Raw genomic sequence first — 24,754 nt, 5'->3', positions numbered from 1 at the left:
GTAGGGGTCCAGCCTGTGTGTGTGTGTGTGTGTCTGTGTGTGTGTGTGTGTCTGTCTGTGTGTCTGTGTGTGTGTGTGTCTGTGTCTCTGTGTGTGTGTGTCTGTGTGTGTGTGTGTGTGTGTGTCTGTGTGTGTGTGTAGAAGTGGGGATGGGTAGTAGGGGTCCAGCCTTCCCTTCCTTCATCCCTGTCTCCTGTTGCCAAGCCCACCTTCTGAACCACACTGCGGAGGTCAGGCCGCCTCCCGCCTGAGGCAGACCGGCAGTAATGAGCCCCTTGCCTGCCTTTCTCTGTCCTCTGTGTCTGTAGGACTCACCGCTCTGTCAGTCTGTCTCTTGTCTGCAGGCAGCGATTGTCTGGAGCGCAGAAATCCCCAAACTTGACAATTGCTATGGTCTTTCTGCCTTTCCTCTTAAACAGCTTTTTTAAAGCCCCCAGAGACCCTTAAAAAAAGAATGCAAATGGAAATTATGTTAGAAGCTGAAATGAACATCGTTGTGAGTCGTGAGATCCTGGCCACACGGGGACAAACTATTTTTTATTTTGGGTAATATTTCTTCTTTGGCATTTATTGCACCTCTGTTAAACACAGCTCATGTGACACAGTGTTACTCATAGGCAATCAGAGAAAAAGCTGAAAGTTGAGCCATCAGTAGGGCAGGGCAACTTATTGTTAATAGCAGCCATTAAAGCTGAAAGGAAAAATTACCCATCTGCCCTGGCCAGACCTGCAGCCTGGGACCCAGCGGGCCTCCAGGCCAGAAAGGGGGTTGGGAGAACATGAGGGAAGGCGAATGGAATGTAGAAACCCGAGACCTTGTGTAGGGCAAGGTAGGGCTCAGTCAAGTTTGGGCCCTACCCCAAGAATAGGAAAAGCCGCACTGCTCTCAGGCGCTCAAGCCACACTTCTGTCTGATCAGCCTTGTTTATGAAAGCTCCTGGTGGCTCTGGACACAAGGTTCATTTTAGCTACAGATCCGAAACTCAACGGAGAGATGCAACACCACCTTCTAATTATGCAACGGTTTTCCCCACAGAATGGAATTTGTAACAGATCTACTCTACCCAGATTCTTTGCCATTTGACTTTTGGAGTTCAGCGATTCAATTTTTTTTTAAAAATTTCACAAAGTCTGTATTTAAAAGAGCATACGGTTTAAAATCCTTTCAGACATGTTAAAGCCTAGCCAAAGATGCAACACCATTACACACTCTGACAAGCCGCCTTGACAGTGTGCTTGTTGATAGGGCCGTATAAGATGTCAGCTGAGAAAATAAATTTGAGAGGGCTCTGCAGAGAGTGTGTGGATACATCTCACACCAGGTCTGGAAGGGAGAGGCAGCCTCCCGTTTGTGGACTGTGCTAACTCACTCGGGTGCAAAGATTGACTCTTGTTATCAGCATCACATATCAATTTGGAAAGCTGTAACAGATACTGGACGTGTGGTTTGGAGGATGGTCCCTGAACAGCAATGCCCGCTCCCCTTCCCTGCCCTTCCTCCCCCTCAAGACTGCTGGCATGTGAGGGGTAGTATTTGCAGCCCTGCATACTGTTTTGGGTGGAGATACTAGAATGAGGTTTGAAAGGCCAGTTGGAGGGCCCCAGGGATGACACTAGGGTTGGCTGAAAGTCTGAGCAGAGATGGCAGTACTTTGCACTGAGGCAACCCCTGAGTGCAAGATAAGTGGTGGGGCCTGTCGGAGAGGGAGGTGCCTCTGACTCAGACCCAGAGAGGCCCTCTGTATTCCTAGTGTCTACTTTCTCAGATCTGATTACATCCAGTTCTGGGCTTCAGCCCTGACTGTTCCTTGGCTATCCAAACTAACGTGAGGTCAGGTCAGCTTAATTCAACACCAAAGACGTTCTCAATAGAGCTCGGGTTCTTCTTGACTTTGCTGGCTTTGTCCTGCTAAGAGCATGTGTCCTCAGCCTTTGTGTTGGTGGCACAATTTTGAATCCTAGAATTATTTTCGGTTGCACCTTGGAGTGAATTCTTAGTGCTTGGAGGATCTTCAGCACCTGTCACTCATTGAACAGAGCTCTGCCTTCCTTGATCCAGATCTTAAACACAGTTACCACACACAGCCCATGAATCAATGCTCTCTCTTATCTTCTACTTTCAGTGGATGGATGGTACCCTGATAGAACTGGGGGACCCACTCGGCTCAGCTCTTGCTTATAGACACACGAGTATCTTATGTGCACTGGTGGCTATACTGTAGTCTGCCTGATTGTTTTAAACAGTTTCACGCACTTATCAATTGTAGTGTCTGACAGTTTGGGCTTCACAATTTCATGTCAGACACCATAGAGTTAAAAGGCTCTGCTATGAGGTTTCCATGCTGTGATTATGGGTGAAGAGGGTTTGGGGGCTGCATATCTTAAGGGGTAAGCCGGTGAGGAATGGGATGGGACTGGCAGGACAGGCGGCCCATGCACATCCTTTTACCTCCTACCTTGCTGGTCACGGCTCCTTCCTTCCTCACCGGTGGATTCTCTCCAAGGGCACTCATGTTACCGCGAGACACCTGCTAAGTGTATCAGAAAGAATCTGGTGTTGGAGAGAATTAGAGGTGAGACTGTACTGGAGGGAAGCATGTCTGGCGGGGACCCCTGGGGGAAGGGGCAAAGGTGAGCAGGGTGCAGTGGATCCTTCTTGAGAGGGAGGACCAGGATGCAGGAAAGTCAGGAAGTCGTTTTCCTGGCATTCCTCATGCTAGCTCAGCTTGTATAGAATCCACCTGCAATGCAGGAGACCCTAGTTCAATTTCTGGGTCGGGAAGATCTGCTGGAGAAGAGATAGACTACCCACTCCAGTATTCCTGGTGGCTCAGGCGGTAAAGAATCCGCCTGCAGTATGAGAGACCTGGGTTTGAAAAGGGAATTGTCACCCCCTCCGTATTCTGGCCTGTAGAATTCTATGGAGAGAGGAGCCTGGCAGGCTACAGTCTATGGGGTCGCAAAGAGTCGAACACAACTGAGTGACTTTCACACACACTCCTCACGCTAGTAGAAGCAATTTCCTAAAATGTTATGTCCACTTTGGATTCTTTGATCTTTAAGAAACATGAATAGGAAAAAAGACTCGATGTCAAGATAGATGAGAAATTACAAAGGAAGCTGTGATTCTTTATTTTTAGAAGAGAAGGCCACTGGCCTTTTGAACTGTTTTACTTAGCTGCTCTAAGAGGATGTGAAGAAAAGTTCATCACCAAGAAATGGGCAGAGTGAGAGAAAACAGACCTAGAGTAAGATGTTTTCCCTTTTAGGTAGGATATAAGGGTCCTTTGGGAAGCTTCAAAAAATTCAGAATTTTTTTTTTTCTCCTATCATGGAATTTACTAAATAAAGATGACCTTTTCACAAGCCTGTCATTAAATGCTGGCCTCCCAAGTGAGATGAGATGTCTCCATGGTGGGCGATAGAAAAGGCAGCTGCTAGTTGGTTTGGGTTGGTTTGGCATCTTCAAAGTGAGGATGGGATTCTTAAATCATTTTATTGGATTTCTGAAAAGTGAAGTGAAAGTCGCTCCGTCATGTCCAGCTCTTTGCAGCCCCATGAACTCTACAGTCCATGGAGTTTTCCAGGCCAGAATACTGGAGTGGGTAGCCTTTCCATTCTCCAGGGGATTTTCCCAACGCAGGGATCGAACCCACGTCTCCTGCACTGCAGGCAGATTCTTTACCAGCTGAGCCACAAGGGAAGCCAAAGAGCACTGGAGTGGGTAGCCTATCCCTTCTCCAGTGGATCTTCCTGACCCAGGAAGTGAATCAGGGTCTCCTGCATTGCAGGCAGATTCTTTACCAACGAGCTATCAGGGGATTTCTGAGGCCCAGTACAAATTCCTTTGTGATTTCCATGTCAGCCATATTCCCCGCTCCATTCCCATACCTGGACCACAGGATGTGCACAGCACTACTATGGCATAGCCCTCACTGTGGTTAGAGACAGTGGGATCTGTGTCATAGACAGCAATGAAGTATCTTCTGTGGCCAACCAAGGGTCGAGTTCACCCTTAGTTATGATTTAGGGGGATAGTATATTCTTAATGGACCTGCAGAATCTTTTCAAATGCAGTCACTTTAAGAGCTTCCAAAGCCTGGAAGGAGTACAGGGAGGACGTGGGCACCAGCTATAATCTAATTTTTCTCCCATAACACTTGCTTTCCCCCGTTGCTCAGTTGCTGTCTCCCAGAGTCATTACCATTACAAACGTTTCCTGTCCATCCCCTATAGGTACACCACGTCGCGCCAACAACCCATGGCCCAGCAGGAATATACAGTATCCTTTGCCAGTGCCGATCAGAGCTTGATTACACTTCACGGCTGTAATTCAAGCCTGCTAATCCTCCTCCACGTTAGGAAAAGAGGCCTGTTCTATTAGATAAGCTGATTACTGTCTGGTGTGTGCTTCATGCCGAGCAAGAGTTGTTTATATGTGGAATTATTGCTGGTTGGAGCCTGGGCTTCACTGCCCTGGGTAAGCTTGCATAGAGGCGTGAGGGATCTTCACCTCAGCTCGGGGAGGGGTGAGAAGCTGAGTCTTGATTAGAGCTGCTGCTCCTTCAACCTCTGTGCCTGTGGTTAAATATTTACTTTTCTTCTCTGGTACCGGAAGAAACGAGTTCAGATTTTGAGAGTCTGACTTTTGCTCCAGGATGCCCTGTCGAAGATCAAGCGAGAAAGATCACTGCCCCAGACTTTTCACGTGCTAGTGAGGTTTGCAGAACCACCCCAGCTGTGCGGGTGTCTCGAGGGCTAAATGAGAGAGGAATACGCTGGGAAGAAGTTGAGCCTGTGGTGAACTCAACGGCCACAGACCCAAGAGCGCCCAACCACAGGGCCAGGATGCCTGCAGAGACGATTTGAATGCTTTCTCACATTCAGAGACCTTTTCTTCAAAGCCACAAAAGCCTTAAAACCACCTTTGCCCCTCCCTCCCAGCCCATCTCTGGTCTGGTGTGCAGCTTGTGGCTTGGGTGCAGGCTACGGAGCCCCGATTCTTCCCGGAGGAGGAAGTGCATTTGTTAAGATCGCCTGCCAAGGGTTGCTGGCGTGATGGATGCTGGCTGCACTCTCAGAATTCCCCCACCCCCTGTTCACTGAAGCAGCTCTCCAGGGAGAGAGGGTGGGGTGTCCTGTCCTGGGACACAGAGCTGAGGCTCTGCTTACTAGTGGCTCTTGAGTGTTTAAGTCCTGCAAGCGGTTGATGCATTTATCCACGTGGGGCTGTGGTGAGGCTGAAACGGTTACAGGTGAACGGGAGCACCTGGTCCCTGGCCTTGGTCCACCTCTGTGCCAGCATATGTTGGTGTCTGTTTGCATATTTGAATATGTGACAGCCTTTGCTAGAGTAAGGAAATCAGGGTGAATGTCAGCACACTTAACTGTGATCATATCATAAGCAGAGGCCTTTTGGAGGGTAAACTTCCTCCACACCAGGGCATTTTAAAACTGTTTATTTCTCTGTTTTCTCCTTGAAACCATTTATTCCTTTAGGCAGGCATTTTGCTTTTTTTATTTCTGTGTCTCCAGTAAACACAGTACTGCCGAGCATTTGCTAAGCACTCAGAGAAAGGTGCTTTTGATTTAATGAATGAATAACCTAATTAATATATTGCAGTTAAGGTTTCTGCCCAAGAATGAATGTAAATATAAACTGTTAGCTATTTATCATAGCTCACTGCATGTGTATTCCTTCTCGTACCTTTCCTACTATTCTTTCCAGGAAGGAGAGACTCTGAAGCCCCAGGGACACAGATGGGTGTCCATTCCTTTGATGTAAAGGGCACAGCCAGCTAAAGGCAGTGCAGCACACTGCAAATCCAAGTATCTTGTTAGGAAGGATGCTGTGACATGTGATTTAGAAGGAAGGGCCTCTGTATAATGTCCTAACCACTGAGCATCTGGTCTGTGTAATGCTTTTTTTTTTTTTGCTTGAGGGATCTTAGTTGCCCAACCAACCAGGGATCGAACCCCCACCCTTGGCAGTGAAAGTGCAGAGTCCTAACCACGGGACCGCCAGGGACTTCCCGGGGTAATTCTTGACCCACGAACAACTTGAGGGTTATTTTATCTTCCTCTTGTCTTCTGCTTTTTTTTCTCCACTATTTTCTTTCTCTCCCCACCCCCTACTCACATCCCTTAAACTCTCCTCTCTCTCTCCCTTTACTAGGGAAATCGGTGTCTTTTAAAGATCAACACATTCTCCAAATAGTTAAATTGTTCCCCCGTGGGAGATTTCTTTTTCTTTGGAACTAAATTTATACGCCTAGGAAAAATCCAGAAGGAACCACACAGAGGGTTGTCCTACATGAAACAAAGCGATTGCAAGGTTTTAAGTCTAATTTCAGCCATGAAAGCTTTCTTTGACATACACTGATAAACTTTCTCTTCCTTAAATTTACAGGATGATAAACCTATATCCTTAATATACCATCACTGTATGTATAGCTTGAACTTCTAAATCTCAGTTAAAATATATGGGGTATCTACATGTGATGCCAGGGTTGTACATTCCTGTTCCTAGTGTGTATGACAGTATGGGTGCTGTCATTCAGATGATGGAGGGGCAAGTAATGGAGTTCCTTCCTCTTCTCTGCATGAACTGAGTAAATGCTTGGCTATCGAGAGAATAATTGTCCAGGGAAGCCGTACCTTGAAATTCACCATAGCATCTTTGAGATAATCTCAGGATTATTTCAGAGTGAAGAAATGAAGAGTGATATTGCACGCCAGTGATTCTGCCTCTGACCACAGAGCTGGCTGTGAGCATTTTCTCATGGGACTTAAGCACATACTGATGACTTTTGAGAGTCTTATGCTGTGGTTGTTGCTTAATCGCTAAGTTGTATCTGACTGTTTGCAACCTGGCAGACTGTAGCCCGCCAGGCACCTCGGTCCATGGGGTTTCCCAGGCAAGAATACTAGAGTGGGTTGCCATTTCCTTCTCCAGGGGATCTTCCAGACCCAGAGATCGAACCCATGTCTTCTGCTTGTCAGGATTCTTTACCACTGAACCACCTGGGAAGCCCTTTGAGAGTCTAGGGTCTTTGCAGAGAGAAAGCTGCTCAAATAGCAGTAAGGCAGAAAGCAATTAAGAAGACCTCTGTTTTTTATTCTGTTCATATTTCTTTCTATCTCTGTCACCTAAAGGCTGGGCAACTGTCTCATCTTATATGTGTTTCTTCCAGCCTGAGTTTTAAGACCAGCAGCCAAATTAGCTAGGTTTGGGCAGTAAAACAAAAGGGAATTTAAAAACCTAACAGTGTGGATCCACCCACCCACACCTGCATAGCCATTAGGCGGCAGCTAGAAGGCAGTGGCACCCCACTCCAGTACTCTTGCCTGGAAAATCCCATGGATGGAGGAGCCTGATAGGCTGCAGTCCATGAGGTTGCTAAGAGTTGGACACGACTGAGTGTCTTCTCTTTCTCTTTTCACTTTCCCGCATTGGAGAAGGAAATGGCAACCCACTCCAGTGTTCTTGCCTGGAGAATCCCAGGGACAGAGGAGCCTGGTGGGAGGCCGTCTATGGGGTCTCACAGAGTTGGACACGACTGAAGCGACTTAGCAGCAGCAGCAGCAGCAGCAGCAATAAGTAGCGGAGAAGGCAATGGCACCCCACTCCAGTACTCTTGCCTGGAAAATCCCATGGACGGAGAAGCCTGGTAGGCTGCAGTCCGTGGGGTCGCAAAGAGTTGGACACGACTGAGCAAATTCACTTTCACTTTTCACTTTCATGCATTGGAGAAGGAAGTGGCAACCCACTCCAGTGTTCTTGCCTGAAGAATCCCAGGGACAGGGGAGCCTGGTGGGCTGCCGTCTATGGGGTCGCACAGGGTCAGACACGAGTGAAGCGATGTAGCAGCAGCAGCAGCAGCAATAAGTAGTAATTTTACTCTATAAGACTTATCTTGACCACTTTCATGTGCCACTGCAACCCACTCCCTATTTTAAAAAAACAACTTTCACAGGCATAGTTAAGAAATGCCAAAATAACGCAAATAATTGGCCTTGCATGATGGTGCCCTAAGGTCACAGAACCTTCCTTAGGGTTCCAGGAACCAAAGTTGGCTTCCTGATATCCTCTCTAGAAAAGGAAAGAAAACTGCATATACATAACTTGCTTTGGTATACTGAATTTTTAAATTAGTTGTTTTCCCTGAGTTGCCATAATTCCATCACAGTTTGATATAATGTTTGAAGATGAGGAAAGGCTGAGAATAATTCCATAACTTAAATTTTTCTAAACAAAAGGAATATATAAAAATATATAAATGTACATATATATGTATGCACATTTAGCCAAATATTTTTATATTATAATTTTGTTTTTATGCCACATTCATACCCCATGTTGTAAACAAGACTTAGATGATCTGTCCAATTTCAAAAATGGAGAGGAATACATATAACCATCATGATGCAAGTGCTCAGCACTTTTTCATTGGAGGACATCAAAGCGGCTGTCTCCTCATTTTCCCATAAGCCTAAGTGTCTTTTGGTAGCATGAAGGCAGAGAGGGGGCCTCATGGTTCTGCTTTGCAAACTGGGAAGAGAACCTGGAACTGGAGGGTGTGATGTCAAACCTTAAAGCCAAGGTCATGTGCCAGGAACCCATGTCATACATTACCAAACAGACCAACAACCTTCTGCAACTTAAATTTCACTTAAATTTCTGCAACTTAATTTCAATCACTGCAACTTAAATTTCACTTCCACATCTCTTGACACAAGAAGTGAAAACAAATTTGGCTTTAAAAAGTTGTGCAAACTCATTTTTGGTATGTAAACAATTCTGTGACTTTTCGGTTTACTTTAAGTCGTAAGCAGAGTGCATTGAAGTTGGGGAAACCATGTGAGTGTTGTTAGTTGTTACTCTTGGTTTAGCCTGGTTCAGGAGAGCAGAGAAATGAGATTCTGCAAAAGGCAGCATGAAAGTTCACATTGGCCTTCAACCTGTGAAAATTGCCAGCTGTTAATTCCCGGCCCTAGAGTCCTGGGTCAGCCCGGTACTTTATTCAGGGCACTGGCCCTCGCTTGCCTCCTAAGCTTGGCTAAGACTGGGGGTGGTTGTGATGCAGAGGGAAGGCCCTGGATGTGAGTCCACTGCATAACTAGTTGTGTGCCCTTCTGAGTCCCCTGTGCTTCCATTCCCCCATCTGAATAAAGGGGTAATGATACCCCATAGTGTTAAAGCAAATGAGCTTATTTTAGGCAAGTTGCTTTGCAAAGTTTCATTCTCACACAAGAAAATATCCTGTTTTCACATCTCCCATGCATCTATCCACACACCTATTTGATCACTTTGATTCCATCATCAGCTGATGTTTGTCTTTCTCCCACCAGTCTGCAGACTTCTCTTATTTCTGGTCGAGTCCCTCCAGCTGAAATCGGATACAGTAGAGAGTAGATACTCAGCATATGTTTGTTGAGTGACTGCTTGACCAAGAGACCATCCTGGGTCCTTGTCGGGATGGCAGTGTTGGTGACATTGTGCAGGCCAGCAACACTTTGTGCGGGCTGAGAGATTTTTATTTTGACGGAGCTGTAAGGCTGTCACTAAACATAAGTGGACATGACTAGTTGGCACAGTCAGAGTGCCACTGGAAAGCAAGCAGCCTGGAAAGAGAAAAGCAAAGTTGGCTTCTGAGATTACTCTGTGTCTGTTACCCCAAAGAACATGAGCCCCGGTAAGGGCTCCGATAATCTGGGGACAGCTGGGGTCTCCTCTCTGTCCTGCCGGGACTTACTGGGCAGTCAGCCCTCTGCAGCAGTGTCCTCAGCAAAACAGATGCAATTTGCCAGTGACGTACCATCACTAAGGGGCCTGAGAAAGGGCCGTGCTAACATCCTCCTGGTGGAACAGTTGAGAGATATTTTGTGGGTCAGAGAGATGTCAGCTCATTCAGTGGAGGAGGAAACAAGATACCTCTTCAGATAAATACAGTAAGAATCACAGTAAATAAGGCCTAGCCTCAGGGAGGCAGATCTTTAAAGGAAAATTAAGATCCCCATCATCTGTCTCTCTGTCAACCATTGATGTATTTAGTGAGCGCCTCATGGAGCTAAATGCTTTTTGATGATGGTAGTGTGATGACCACCTTACCTCCCCACAGGGGGAGGGCACCTTCTGTGTGAGAGTTCTTGGTGGGAGGTGGGGGGCCTCTATCTCTAGCACACAGAAAGAAGGAATGGTCCAGAGAACGCTTCTCTCCCCTCTCCCAAATGTCCTGGTTTTACCAGGATGTAAACACAAGCAGAGGCAATACCGACAAGAAAAAGCCCGACTGAAAATCAGAGCCTAATCGCTCCCATCTGCTCTAGTGCTGCTTCCCCTTGCTGCCTGCCAGGATGTGTGCCGCAGACGCTAAGTAGCACATTATTTTCGATAAGTTGCAATCATTTACTTGAAATCTACTTCTCCTTTAAGATGTCCCCCTGGAAACTTGAATCGGCATTTGAGAAACCCTGTTCAGGGTGGAATTTGAATGCTTGCACTCCAGTTCAAGAAAAGTTAAGCCTCTTTGGTGGACAGGTGTTTATGTCTTTAAGATTTCGGCTACGTGGACTCTAGTGGGAAGAGGGGACACCGTGGAGCGCAGCCTGGGAGCTCAGAGCCACCGGGCAGCTCATTCCCTAAGGAAAGGCACAGGTGCTGAGATGGGAAGAACTGCAAATGATGGCTCCATGGATTCTTCCCTGAAGCAGAAATGTCACAAGCCAGGACCTCTCTTGGTCCCCCTGAGATGTTTCCCCTTTATGCTGAGACAGGACTGGTGGTGACTGAAGGTGTGCTTTGCAGCCTGGAACCCATCGTCTCAGGGCCCTGCCCTCATTCCAGCAGCACTCCTTGTTCAGCATCCTCATTCTCTTGCCCAGGATGAGACTCTAGACACAGCAAGCATCCTGTCCTACCATCCAGCCTTCTCTCAGTCAAAGACTTAACGCTTTCTGAGGCCCAAACTCAGGAACTTTTGAACAGCAGCAAAAACCTCTTGCTTCCCCTGCCTCCTTTTTGCCGGCAGATTCTGCAGCCCCCGGTGTCTGAGAATGACTCTGGTGACTCATTAGCACCCAGACCTGTGCTTGGGGTGGTTTTTGTAATGAGTGGTGATGGATTACCCACATGTTTTCCCGGAAGGACCCTGACTGACCTTGTGTGCGTTTGTGAGATGATGGTCCGGGGTCACAGGTGGTGGTTGTGTTCATGGAAAAAGGAAAGCTAATTGGCGGGTGTTTTGAATGGACCTGGGGTGCCCAGAAATAGACCCAGTGTCCTTCTGCTGGGGAATTTCTGCTGCCACCAAAGTGAGTGGAGGCGATTTCTTCTTTAAATGGGTCATGCTGAGGTTTTCTCTTCTCCTGTGTCCCTCTTCCACTCCTCTGGAACTGGCAGATCTAACAGGCCAATTAGAGTACAAACATTGTTGTGCTACAGTGTAAGGAAATATACAGATACAAGCTGTATAGAGGTGGGTAAGTTCCAACAGCCTGCAGTCATCTATCAGAGCTTGGTCTCACATATTGCTCCTTTTCTTATCTTTCGCTCCAGGATGACAGTTTAGCCTGTCTTAGCTTTCTTCTGTTCAAGACAGAGTCTCTTCACTTCCTTCATCACAGAGGCAGCAGAGCGCTCTTGGCTACTTTGCACACGCAGCCCCCCCTCACCACCCTCCTCTCCCTCCTGGTTTGAGCTATACTCCCCCAGGCCACCAGCACCCTGACCAGGAGACCTGTTGTTGCCATACTCCCTCACTCCAGACTGCCCAGGTCTCTCACTTCTGCTAAGAGCCTACATGGCACCCAAGAGAGACCCCTCTAATAATCAACCCTTTTTCTATCTGTTCTAAACCTTTTCTTTTCTTTTCTTTTTTTTTTTTTTTTCTGTAGGAAGAAATTCTCTCCAGTGGCTACTCAGGTGTTTCTGTGACTTGCCTCTGGTTATTAAACCTGCCTCTTCCTAATTTTCTCTGTAACACTCTACCCAGCATGAAATCACTCTGCCTTCTAGAGTTTATTCTTTCTCTTTTTAAGAGTGTATTAGCTTAGATTGGTTAGACTGCCAAACACAAATAATACAAAACAAAAACCTCCCCGAATCCCAAGATAAATTGGCTTAAACAAAATGCAAGTTTATGCAGAGACTTTACTTTGCTGACTAAGGTCCGTCTAGTCAAGGCTATGGTTTTTCCAGTAGTCATGTATTGACATGAGAGTTGGACTGTGAAGAAGGCTGAGCACCGAAGAATTGATGCTTTTGAACTGTGGTGTTGGAGAAGACTCTTGAGAGTCCCTTGGACTGCAAGGAGATCCAACCAGTCCATTCTGAAGGAGATCAGTCCTGGGTGTTCTTTGGAAGGAATGATGCTAAAGCTGAAACTCCAGTACTTTGGCCACCTCATGCGAAGAGTTGACTCACTGGAAAAGACTGTGATGCTGGGAGGGATTGGAGGCAGGAGGAGAAGGGGACGACCGAGGATGAGATGGCTGGATGGCATCACTGACTCGATGGATGTGAGTCTGAGTGAACTCCGGGAGTTGGTGATGGACAAGGAGGCCTGGCGTGCTGCGATTCATGGGGTCGCAAAGAGTCGGACATGACTGAGCGACTGAACTGAACTGAACTGAACTGAAGGTGACCACAGGCTAGTCTCTAGGATATGAGGACTTCTCTCTGGTTTTTCTCCCTGCTGTGGCTTATATTCCCCAGGTCAACTCATGGTCCAGAGTGGCTGCCAGAGCCCCAGCCCTTATATCCATGTTCCATCTAGCAAAAAGAAAGGAGAGAAGGGAAAGAAAGACATTCCTTCTTTAAGGATAGAGTTTTATATCTTATTTCCATTCATCTATCACTAACCAGAATTTTGTCACTGGAGATAGGACCACATTTAGCTGCAAGGGAAGCTGGGAAGTATCTTTCCTCCTATAACCATGGCTTAACCAAAAATCAGTGTTCTGTGTCCATGGAAAGGGATGGGTTGGAAGAAACGAAAAGATCATCCTTTTTCTTCAACTTTGCACTGAAACTCTCTGTCAGGCCCTTTCTTAAGCTGTTTCCTCTCCTCTGCCCCATACAGGAGAGAGACACATGCCCCCATCACAGCTCATCTCTCAGTGTAAATATTAGCATAGTTAATACACAGATTTAGTTGAAATGATCTTATTATCAGTGTTAGCTGAAGTCATATGGTGGTCCTGAGAGTCAGTGAGTCCTTCCCATCCTCTTGTAGATTCTAAGGAATTGCGTTCCTAATGGAGGGAGAAGTGGAAGGACCAAGTTAAAGAGGCTGAAGGGATGGAACCAGCCCAAGTGTTGCACGCATTTCCTGATTCTGGACCCTGTGTCCGACCCTAGTGGAGCTCGCTGTTTGCCGACTGTGATGTCGTCCCTGTGTGTCCTTGGTCAGACACCTCTGTGGCTGTCATCCTCTAGAGGTGTCCTTTCACTCCTGTTAGACAGTAAGCCTCCTCTTGCAGGACGAAGGTGGACTCTCACTCGTGGCATGTGTCTTCTGTAATTTGTGGAAATGGAAATAATCTCGGAGTGAGTTAAGACTGGGTTATCGCTATCTTTGGTGAGGACCCCTCAAGATCAACAGTACAATGTATTAGGAATCCTGCCACTGAATTATTCTGTGATTTTCAAAACTGGAAACATTTCTGTGAGAACAAAACGCTCTTTATTTAAAATTTAGTTCTGATGAAATCATTTGGAAGGTTGGAGGAAACAAATAGTTCTGCTGTAATGGAGCTTGGTAACATACACAAGAAAATTTTGCTAGTCACTTGGAGAAGGCAATGGCAGCCCACTCCAGTGCTCTTGCCTGGAAAATCCCATGGACGGAGGAGCCTGGTGGGCTGCAGTCCATGGGGTCGCGAAGAGTCGGACACGACTGAGCGACTTCACTTTCTCTTTTCACCTTCATGCATTGGAGAAGGAGGTGGCAACCCATTCCAGTGTTCTTGCCTGGAGAATCCCAGGGACGGGGGAGCCTGGTGGGCTGCCGTCTGTGGGGTCGCACAGGGTCGGACACGACTGAAGCGACTTAGCAGCAGGAGCCGGAAAAGCATTCTCTGTCCTGACACAGTGGAATGATACCAAGAAGTTAAGATCATACATCATACAAACATAGCAGTATCCAATTATCTTTTAATATTTTGAGTGTGGGGTTTCTCTATGTCCCAGCAGGAAAGGATGACATGAGGTCTGAATCCCACCCAACACTCAAAACTGCAATACACTTCCTCAAACCTCCATCGTGAACAGCGCTGCTATTCCCGTCTGGTTACAATGTCTTTACTTTCAATGGAAACTTGAAAGCCGCCATTGAAGAGGGTGTCCAGGCTAGCTTGTCTGACTTACGGTGAGATTGCCCCAGAGCTGAGCAGTTCCCCGAAGGGCCTTTCCAGCCTTGCGGAAGGACTGCATCTTCCAGTGAGCTCTGCCAGGGCAGCACGCTTCCTGGCTGAGGAAGACTAGAGCCGGGGGCTCTCATAAAGAGGGCACATATTGGGCGTCAGAGGAAGTAGGGTTCTTATCATGCTTGGGAGAAGAATAGCAAGAAAGGTACATAAAGAGGGGAAAAGGGTGAAAAAAGAAGACATTTTGGTATTCATTCTTTGAGCTGAGAATCGATTTCCTGGGCTTGATGGTATCAGTCTGAGTTTGCCTAGAAGCGCAGCACAGTGAGGTAGGGGGTGTGTGTGTGTGTATGTGTGTGTGTACTCATTGACTTAGCCTGGTGTGGGTATATGTGTCTGTATACTCACTGACTTAGCCTGCTGGGGTGTGTGTGTGTGTATACTCATCGACTTAGCCTGGTGTGTGTGTCTGTATACTCACTGATTTAGCCTGGTGTGTGTGTGTGTACTCACTGACTTAGCCTGGAGTGTGTGTGTGTGTGTGTGTGTGTTCACTGACTTAGCCTGGAGTGTGTGTCTGTGTGTGTGTATTCATTGACTTAGCCTGGTGTGTGTGTGTGTGTGTGTCTGTATACTCACTGACTTAGCCTGGTGTGTGTGTGTATACTCACTGACTTAGCCTGGTTCCTTCCGCCTTGCTGATTTCTTTCATATAAAAAACAAACTCTTAAGTCGGAATCTATCTTGCTTTCTTACTCTTCCCAAAGGGACCTTTATCAATGGGATTGATGTAGATTTAACCAACTATTGAAAGCTAACCAGTTACCAAGCCCAGACATGTGCTTTTGTAAAAATAAATTTATTTAATGCTTTAATGAGAGTCAAGCTGTGGTTGATACTATATTATTGACTGTCATCTGATAAAGAAACTGAGCTTAAGGGAGGCAAGGTCATGCAGTGGGAGCCTTGGACTCTGCTCTGTATGCGTGTTCTTCCTTCCGGCCATGTTGTGGAGCTCACAGAAGAGGGCTTAGGCCCATCCTTGCCCTTTGGGAGGATGCTGAATTCTGATGGGAGAGGAAATCTGTCAAGAATTAGCACTTGCCAGCAATGTGCTAGGTGCGTAATTGATGTTATCGTCTGAATCCAAGAGAACGGTGAGAAGCTCTCCTGCTTTCCCCATGATGTCACTTCCTTGAGAAACTACCATTGTAGAGAGAAGCTTGCATCTCTGGGATTGCACAGCAAGCTGCCAACCAGTGGCTCTCAATTTCTCACACATTTTGTACACAACTGAGTAGGAAACCGTTTCTTGCATCGCGGGCTACAAGGTGCCGTCCTGGCTTCTCACACCCTGCGTTGGCCCTCCCTGGGAGCTGTTCTTCTCTCACACCTCCAGGCATGGTAGTCCAGGCCAAGGCTGCTGTGATGCCACACCCTCCTCCCAACTTCTGCAGCCATTCTTGAAGCCAAGGGTGTCCCCCAGCAGCAGTCCAAGTTAAAGTTACTAAGGACCAATGCCCCCTCACCCGGGCAGCCGGCACCCATCCAGGAAGGCAAGAGTCTGCTGCCCAGCACATAAGCCTGCTCTCTGCCAGCTGGCCTGGGAGGCTCCATGTGCCAAGCAGGGGACGTGTGATCGGGATCCGTGCCCGAGTGTTTCCTGAGAAGTAGAAAATGCATGTGACCAGAGCCACTGCAACCTGGCTCAGAAAAAGAGATGACAAGAAAAAGTATGGTATGTTTCTCTAAAGAAAACCCCCAAATATAAACAACAACAAAAACTCTAAAACCATCTCAAGAGTTTCATATATTTTTATGTTTACCTCCTGCCCTAAAACTTTTCATAAAGCCCTGAACGTAGGGGTGGGTAGATATGAAGACATGAATGTATCCTTAAGGTCCTTTATGGACCACAGTTTATTTTGAAGTTCAGCACCGTGCTTGGCACTATAAGAGATGCTTGGTGAGTATTTGCAGGATACAGTGCTTGAGGAATCTCACAGTCTTGCTATTGACTGACTAAAGCCCTTAAGTCCTGTTGCTTGGTTTACCTGCCTAACAAACCAAGGAAGGTTGAAAGGGCTAGAAGACATCTTATCTTTATGTCTAAAGACCTGGTGATGCCATAAAAATCCCTAGACCCACGGATCCCATCCTTGGTGACCCTGAGTGTCTCGAGAGCTGGCACACAGATGGCTGGCAGTCTAAGCATGGCTTTCACACCTGAAGACTCCAGGAACTTGGACTTCTCATCTGAACCGCCTCAGAGATCTCTGCCTGCACTGGACGGTCTCCACTAAGATGGTCACTGGTCACCAGAAACTCTGACTGGCAACCATCTCTCAGGCTGGCTTGTAAAATTCAAAAAATCAAATTGTCAGTCATTTCCCTTTGTCGGATAGACAGACTCTTTTCAAAATGCACACAACACCTTTTTCATGAAACAAACGAGAAGGTTGGTACTGGAAAATATCAGGACACAGTACCTTAAGCTTCAAACCACTGACAGATTTTGGTCCCACCTTTGGGTTGAGAAGAATCAAAATATGTCATAGTTATTTTGCAGCAGAAGCTTGGAATTTATGATTTGTGAGTGCAGTTGTGCTTGTGGGAAATGAAAGAAACTAGAGGCAGGATTAGAGGGTTTGTGTCCCTCGGGATTTCTGCTTGCTTTCCACCTGCTCTGGCAACTTGTTGTGCTCACACTGAAGGGACTGGAGGAGTCTAACCCTGGGCTTCTTGGAAATCTCAGCATCCACCCCACTCCCGGCTCCTTTGAGGTGCTCAGTTAGTGATTTTTTGAGTGAACTGAGCGTTCCTCAGAGGGCTCCTTTGGGTAGCATGGTATGCATAGCCCCTTCCCTGGGAGCCACTGTTAACCCTCCCAGGAATTCCTCCCCAGGTACCAGTCACATGCCAGGCCTTCCCCAACACCCAGAGCCTTCGTCGTGGATAATGTTGGCTTGCTGGGGACATGCCAGGCTGTGGGTTCTAAGGCTCTAGCTTAATGACAGTGTAGATCTGCGTGTTTAGCATTTTCAGGCTGATCTGACAGATTTTTGAAGTGGGGTGGAAGAGGTGACAGAGGGAAAGGGCCTCTACCAGAAGGTAACTCTGGTCCAAACTGTAACTGGACCAGAGGGAGAAAGAGCGAATATCTAAGGAGCTGACTGCCTTACGAACAGTGAACCGACACAGGGATCATTGGAGAGCCCATCCTGCAGCCTTCCCTCCTGCACTCTTTCTCATACATTAGGAGATGCTCAAATAGGTACTCAGTGCCAGAGGCTCTGTGAGGTCATGGGGGGATACATAGGTGGAGGACAGGTCATCACAGCCTTTCAGACGCTCGCAGCCTTGCTGGCGACGTGGCAGGTGTGACGGTGGTGGCTCGGAGATGCACTGTGTCTGTGGTGTGCCGCTGCTGCTGCTGCTGCTGCTAAGTCGCTTCAGTCGTGTCTGACTCTGCGACCCCATAGACGGCAGCCCACCAGACTCCCCCGTCCCTGGGATTCTCCAGGCAAGAGCACTGGAGTGCGTTGCCATTTCCTTCTCCAATGCATGAAAGTGAAAAGTGAAAGTGAAGTCACTCAGTCGTGTCCGACTCTTCGCAACCCCATGGACTGCAGCCCACCAGGCCCCTCCGTCCATGGGATTTGCCAGGCAGGAGTACTGGAGTGGGGTGCCACCGCCTTCTCCGTGTCTGTGGTGTAGGTAGCGTTAATACTTGTTTGGTGGCTTAGTGGCAAGGGCGCTCTATTTCTAGCTATTATCTGGGTAGGTTTCTTGGAGAAAGACTGAACGGATATTTGAAATAGGATGAGATTGTGGTAAGTGGGTTTTTCTGTCTGAGAGGGAAGAGGGCATTCTATCACATGGCTCAGTGGCTCTAATCATGATGGTCCTATTGGCAGAAAGAAGTAGTCGAAGAAGACCAGCTTTGGAGGAAGTTTTAAGGAAATTAAGAGGTCAGTAGGAAGAACTTCCTCCCTTCTCCAACTCGTGTCTGGTTGTTTTCTGCCTTGCAGCTGAGCATCAAAAGACATTGTGTACATGCGTGTGTATACACGCACACATATGCAGAATTGAAAGCACATCCACCTGATTACCATTGGTGACAGAATCCTCATGTTACAGTAGAGGATAAAGTGTGTAAGAGTTAAAGACCTAGATTCTAGTTATGTTCTGTCCCATTTGCTTTGGTTTTGGGGAAATTACTCTGCCTTTGTAGTCTTCAGTTATCTGCTATCTAAGTTTGTAATATTACTTCATGTTCTATAAGGTGATGCAATTCATTGTGCACAAGTACTTTCTGAACAAATAAAAGGTCTTACTGTGATATTTTCAGGAGGCAGGCACTTGGCTCTATTTCTAAAAAATGCAAGGACAGCGTATTTTTGTCCCATACTTCTGTCCAAAGTTTTGACCCCCCTGGAAGATGGCAGAGCAGGGTTGGGTGGTGAGTCTGGGAGAGCTTCACTATCCCAGCTTTTCTGGTCGGATATATCGAAGACCAGTTCGTAGACTGTGGAAAACCTGCATGGAGGTTCAGTCTTGTGCCTTCAAGTCAAGCAAAGAAATTGGCCAGAAAGCATGAGGACCCCCATCCTGGGAACACCTCATGCCCTTTCCCAAACCGCCTGTCTGCTTGTGTGCTAAGTCGCTTCAGTCATGTCCAACTCTTTGCGACCCTTTGGACTGCAGCTCTCCAGGCTCCTCTGTCCACAGGATTCTCCAGGCAAGAATACTGGAGTGGGTTGTCATGCCCTCCTCTAGGGGATCTTCCCGACCCAGGGATCGAACCTATGTCTCTCATGTCTCCTGCACTGGCAGGCAGGTTCTTTACCGGTAGCACCACCCTGGGAAGCCCCAAAAAAACCACCTGTCTGTTGACTGTCCATCATCTCTCTCTGTCAGCCCAGCTTTGGGTCCCTGAACTACTGTCCAGATTTGAAGACGACCCTCTCAGTAGATATGCTCTCTTCCTGTGCTGCCTGCTCCACCCCTGGAAGCATGAATCTCAGCAGGGGCATTTCCCCCGGCACTAAAAAAACCTGGGGACTGAAAACAGCCGCCCTCCTAGCACAACCGGTCCTTGGTGAAGAAAGAGTGCCCTCTAGTGGGCTTTGTGTGGAGCTGCTCTGGATCGGTGTCAGGGCTCAGCCAAGGACAAAACAACTCGCTTGCTGCCCTCCTTCCTGCCAAGGATCTTGAAGCTGCCTTTGGGTTTGGTTTGTTTTTCTCCGCGTGTGAAGAAACAAAGAAAGAACAGCAGGAGGCCAGTTGTGAGAGCAGCCCCGACTGTGCTGTGACAGCCTTCTTATCTTGGGCGGTTCACCAGAGAGTTAACCCCAGGGCCAGGGATGGCAGCAAGGTAGATGGTGACATCGGAGGCTTTTTAAAGGGCCTGTGACAATTTCTGTGTACGTCACTCACCTGTCTTGCCCGGTCTCTTACAGGAGGGGTTAGATCTGTGAGAAGGAAACTCCTTTAAGAATGATTACCGAAAGGGTTAAATATCTTATTGCATGACCCTCTTTGCAGAGCAAATCCACTGCAGTTGATTTTATTTTTGGCAATGGAAGTGTACAAATCTCAGTATTAAAATCCTGTATGTGCTGGTATAAACAGGGTTTTTTTTTCCCTTTAAACCTGAGTAAAAGCTGTTGGGCTGGGGAGCAAAGAGGGGAGGAGGTGAGGGAGGCTGCGGGGCGCCCATCAGGGAAGCAGGAACCTGATCACATGTGATGGTTGCTGGATTAGGTAACAGCTCCGCTGGTTGAAATTGGATCTTGGAGGATGAGTGTTAACATCTCTGGTGTCCTGGTGAAAGGTTCATTTGAGACTTGCGTGGTGCCACAGAGATAATAAAAGGAGCTTTTAAATAATCATTTTGTCTCCTATTTGGCAGAGTGCTGGCTTCAAGCAGTAAATAGGTAGCATCACTTTGGCTTAGACGTATCGGCCTTTTCATTTATTTATTTAATGTTGGTGGGATTTTTTTTTTAACTCGCTAGCTGAACAGCCTTCCGTATCAGTGAATCCCAACGCCCGTCTTTATAGTGGTACGTTCAGATCCTCTCCTGGGCAGAGATCTGTCCATGCCGGGTTTTTACTGGTCCATCTGGGCCTCGTCACAGCACACATGCATAGCCCAAGACCCTCAGAACCAGAATCTCCTGTGTTAGACAGTGGAAGAGGAAGGTTTGGTTTTGTTTATGTTGTGTATGAATAGTTTTTGTGGTGGTGGTTCTGATACATACTCTGAAATTTCTGATTTCATAATGATTTGAGTGTAATTGGAGGGGTATAATTTGGAGAGGACCGTTGGGTTTGTTTTCCCTATTTCTTCTGTTCTTTTATTTTCTTCCAATCTCTGGTTTGGGGCCAATTTATGTGTCCTGAACTCTAAGGATAACTGCAAGCAAGGTGCATTTCATTTCTATCATACCTGTTCCTTCTTGGCCACATTTGGAAACCTATTATATTAAATCTTAGTGAATCCAAATTTCTTTTTAAAGAGTATTTGTATCCAGGATTCATCAAATGATACAAAAGCTAAGCAAAAGGATAACCCTTTCCTGTGTGTATGTGTGTTTTTTTTACCCCCTTTACCCTCTGTGACTGTCCTGGGACTTCTTTGGTAGGTAGGGGGTTACAGTGTCTCCTTTCAGTGTCCTTGGCAGCTTTAGCATTTCCTTTATTTCATTTGAAAGCAGTTAGATTTTAAGATCAAGAGAAATATTAAGTAGGTAGGTGTGCAGACTTTGTGTGAACAGTTCGTGCTTCCCATGGATTGTTCCAGAGAAAAAGTGAGGCATGGATGTGGGTGCAACTGAGAAGGGCTGGAAAGGGAAAATAATCTTTGAAGTAAATATTGGGCACATGGGAAGTACTAGTAATAACATGACCACCTGGTCACCTACCTCGTACCTGGAGGAATCAGCACCAGCACTTTGTTCTGTGTCTGCCTGACTCCTTTTCTGTCTCATTCTTTTCAGAACAAATGGAATTTTGCTAGAGGAATAAGTCAATGGAGTGAGTGAGCTGGTCTCAGGCACAGGTCCGACCATCCTTACCATCACCTCAGATAAGGCAGTGTGTAGGTAGCCCCAGGAGAGTGTACCCTCACCAGTTGACATTATTCTCTTTTACTTTGCTACCACTGTTGAGCCCGGTCAGTGCTGGATCTGTCAGGAAGAGTTGTTTTGGAGTGATGAGGAAGAGCCACTTGGAGGCGTCACGGCCCGGCTCAGATGTCACCAGCCTCAGCATCTTAAGGAGGTTTCCCATCGGCCGAGGTCTGTGGCCTCTTCTGGAGCGTATTGGTCATGGGATTCCAGAGAGTGGATTAGTGTCAAATTTTGCCCCAGCACCAATTTTTTTAATGATTAAGTAAAAGTGCCACAATTACCAAATGGCTCAGAGGTGATTCTTTTTTCACTCTTAAATGACCCATAGGTATTTTGTTGATAAAGCAATTAAAATTCATTCAATGAAATTCACTGGGGAAACATCCATAAACCACCCCTCCCCCCCACACACACACACACTAATGTCCTCAGCTGAAAGCATTCACTGGGCTGTACAGGTGAGGAAGGAGAGGTCCAGGGCTCCAACACCATCTGCTTGTGGGGGCTACGTTCTTCTCCCCGCCACCCCACACCTTTAGGGGCTGGTAGTCAGGAAACGGTTGCAGCATTCATTTCCTTTCTTAAGGAAATCTTTGTTAGTGGTGATATGTTCTTCTGAGGACTTTGAAGATTTGAGTAAATAAGTTCAAGGAACTGAATACCATGATAATCTTTCTTATTCTGAGATCAGGGGGACGATTTCCCATGTAAGTCTTCTGAGTCTACAAAAGAAGGATTTCATTGGGAAAATGTGCACAAAATTAAACTCCACAATCCTCTAACCTGTGCTGTCACCAGGATAGCAATTTTATTTTAGTGCAGCAGAACATTAAAAATTCAGTTGCAGGAGGAGAGCCTGGGTCCTGAAGTGTGGGCTGTTCCTGTATCCTTCTTTCCTGCCAGCTAACTGCCTTCCCCACGTCCTCCTGTTGCCTCCTCCTGTCTTTCCTCACTCCCTCAAGGGGTACATGTGTCTCCCCCAGGCCTTTAAACTGTCGCCCCGGTCCACGTGCTTGACTGTCCACTTGACTGCCTCGTGTTTTCACAGAAGCGATGCTGCCATTTTCCTTTAGCACAGGACTCGGGCTTTCCTTTGAAACAACTTTCAAGGTTGCTCCTTGTCAGGCCTGTTAGAAGCCAGGAGCGCGTGGGCACAGCCAGCAGTTATGCTGGCATTATAGGTGATGGAATGCCCCGAACGTCTCCATGTCCCCTCGGATTGAGCTCAGACCCACCTTTCCTGTCACAACCCCGTGGGGCTGCCTTGCTGAGATTCGAGAGACGGCTGCACCTGTCACGGTCCCCGGGGGGCTCACCAGATGCAGCCCAGCCAGAAACAGCTCTGGACTCTGTGCTGTGCTGTCGTTCATATTCCCACCCGGGCCCCTGGACTCTGGCATCTCCACCCCCAAGATTCGAATGAGCAGAGTCTGCTTCTTTTCTGCCTTTAGTTACATCCCTTCTTCCCTACTCTGCCCTCAGTTTTGTGTTGTTTTTTTTTTTAATTGGATACTCTTTTCGTGTTCACTCTCAACAAAGACTTGGCTGCTGACGACTAAACTGGCTTTAGATGAGTGATCTACTTTATGGCAGGTTGTATGGCGGTAGTGAAACGAGACTGCCTAGCTCTCCCACTGGTTTACTAAATCACTTGATCTCTTTCAGTCTAAATCACCCCTTCATCCCCTGCAAATGGTCGTGGGGGGTTATAAAAAAGGAGCCTTTCGTGGAGCCAAGCCTCCTTCATCCTATCAGAACCCCAGCTTCTCTGAATCCCTGAAGCAGCTTGTTTAAAGCACCTCACCCTTGTTTGTACCAGGACGGAGCTCTTACCACCCGGAATAAATTGATCTCAATTTTGGAAAATAGAAATCCCTAGTCCAGGGGAGAGGTCTTCACACTTTACTCAAATTAACTGAATTTGCCTGACTTAGGTTATTTTGGAAATGAAAATGTAGGCTGATCCAATATCATAAAGCCAATGAGTGTAAAAACTTTGTAATAAACTCACAGAAAATGTAAAATTAGAAATGAGAAAGAAAATGCTATTCCTTGAATTAAAATTTAGCAGTTTGGGGATGAAAGCGAAAATTATATTCTGTTATAATTTTTTTTGTAGATTTCGAAATTTCTTTCATTGTGGTAAAATAGACATAACAAAACTTGGCATTATAACTGTTTTTGAGTGTACAGTTCAGTGGCATTACCTACATTCACATTGCTGGGCAGCCATTACTACCATCCATTTCAAGAACTGTTTCATTTTCCCAAAATAACTCCCTACTGGCTCATTACTGGTTCCTTATCCCCCCTTCTCCCAGCCTGTGGTACCCACAGGTCAACCTCCTGTCTCCATCAGTTTGACTGTTCTAGGCACCTCATATAAGAGGAGTATAATTAATCTCAGGAACAAATCAAACTCTCCTTGCATTTTCTAGTCCTCCCATCCCTCTTTTTCCAGCCCTCTTCACGCCCATTGCTCAGGTGCCGTTTTGTTAAGTGATTTGAGACTTCTTCAGCCAAATCATATACTGGGAGTTTGCTGTTGTTTTTAAATGTTACTCCGTTGGGTTACTGTCAACACCTCCCCCGTCTTTTGTATCTCCCTGCAGTTTTGAGTATCCGGGGAGCCCAGGAAGAGGAGCCAACAGACCCGCAGCTGATGCGCCTGGACAACATGCTGCTGGCCGAGGGGGTGGCGGGGCCCGAGAAGGGCGGGGGCTCGGCGGCGGCGGCGGCGGCGGCGGCTGCGTCTGGAGGCGCCGGTTCCGACAACTCAGTGGAGCATTCCGATTACAGAGCCAAACTCTCACAGATCAGACAAATCTACCACACGGAGCTGGAGAAATACGAGCAGGTATTCACAGCCATGTGGGGTCTGGGCCCCCCAGCCTTTTAGGGCAGGGCAGAGAAATCAAGAACTCCGAGCTAGGAGGGATCGGAAGCAGGCAGCCTTTCCTGGAGATTGCCATCCGGGATCCAGTGTTTCTGGCCTCCCCCGACAGCCACTTGTTGAACTTGAGCCCATCAAGTCTAGGGTCTCCACTGTTGAAAACTCAGGCAAACTGGAGATAAGATCACTTAAAAAATAGTTGAAAAATAGTTTCAACTGATGATTTTAGGAAACTGAGTCTATGTACAGAAACAGTCCCTGGCGCTCCAGAGCGCTGTTCCTTGGCATGCAGTTCTGGGGGAGCTCACAGTCATGAGCAGAGTCTCCAGGTGAGCTGGGGAAGTGTGTGTGTGTGTGT

General features: G+C 47.1%; 1 protein-coding gene across 6 annotated transcripts in view; it reads left to right on the top strand.

Annotated features, from left to right (window-relative positions):
* The window catches only part of PBX1 (PBX homeobox 1), a 335,304-nt gene that overhangs the window by 208,993 nt on the left and 101,557 nt on the right, over nucleotides 1–24,754 (top strand). For 5 of the 6 annotated variants that reach the window (XM_040229976.1, XM_040229979.1, XM_040229975.1 and 2 more), the window contains one exon: nucleotides 24,116–24,360. In XM_040229976.1, coding sequence (XP_040085910.1) covers nucleotides 24,116–24,360 — 245 coding nt within the window. Of the gene's footprint in view, nucleotides 1–19,240; nucleotides 21,672–24,115; nucleotides 24,361–24,754 lie in introns of those variants that run through there. The other variant, XM_040229977.1, reaches the window with a different exon arrangement.

This window comes from Oryx dammah, unplaced genomic scaffold, assembly GCF_014754425.2.
Source record: "Oryx dammah isolate SB20612 unplaced genomic scaffold, SCBI_Odam_1.1 HiC_scaffold_28, whole genome shotgun sequence".
Lineage (NCBI taxonomy): Eukaryota > Metazoa > Chordata > Mammalia > Artiodactyla > Bovidae > Oryx > Oryx dammah.
The sequence above is the reverse complement of the archived record's forward strand: the minus strand, read 5'-3'. Positions and strand labels throughout refer to the sequence as shown.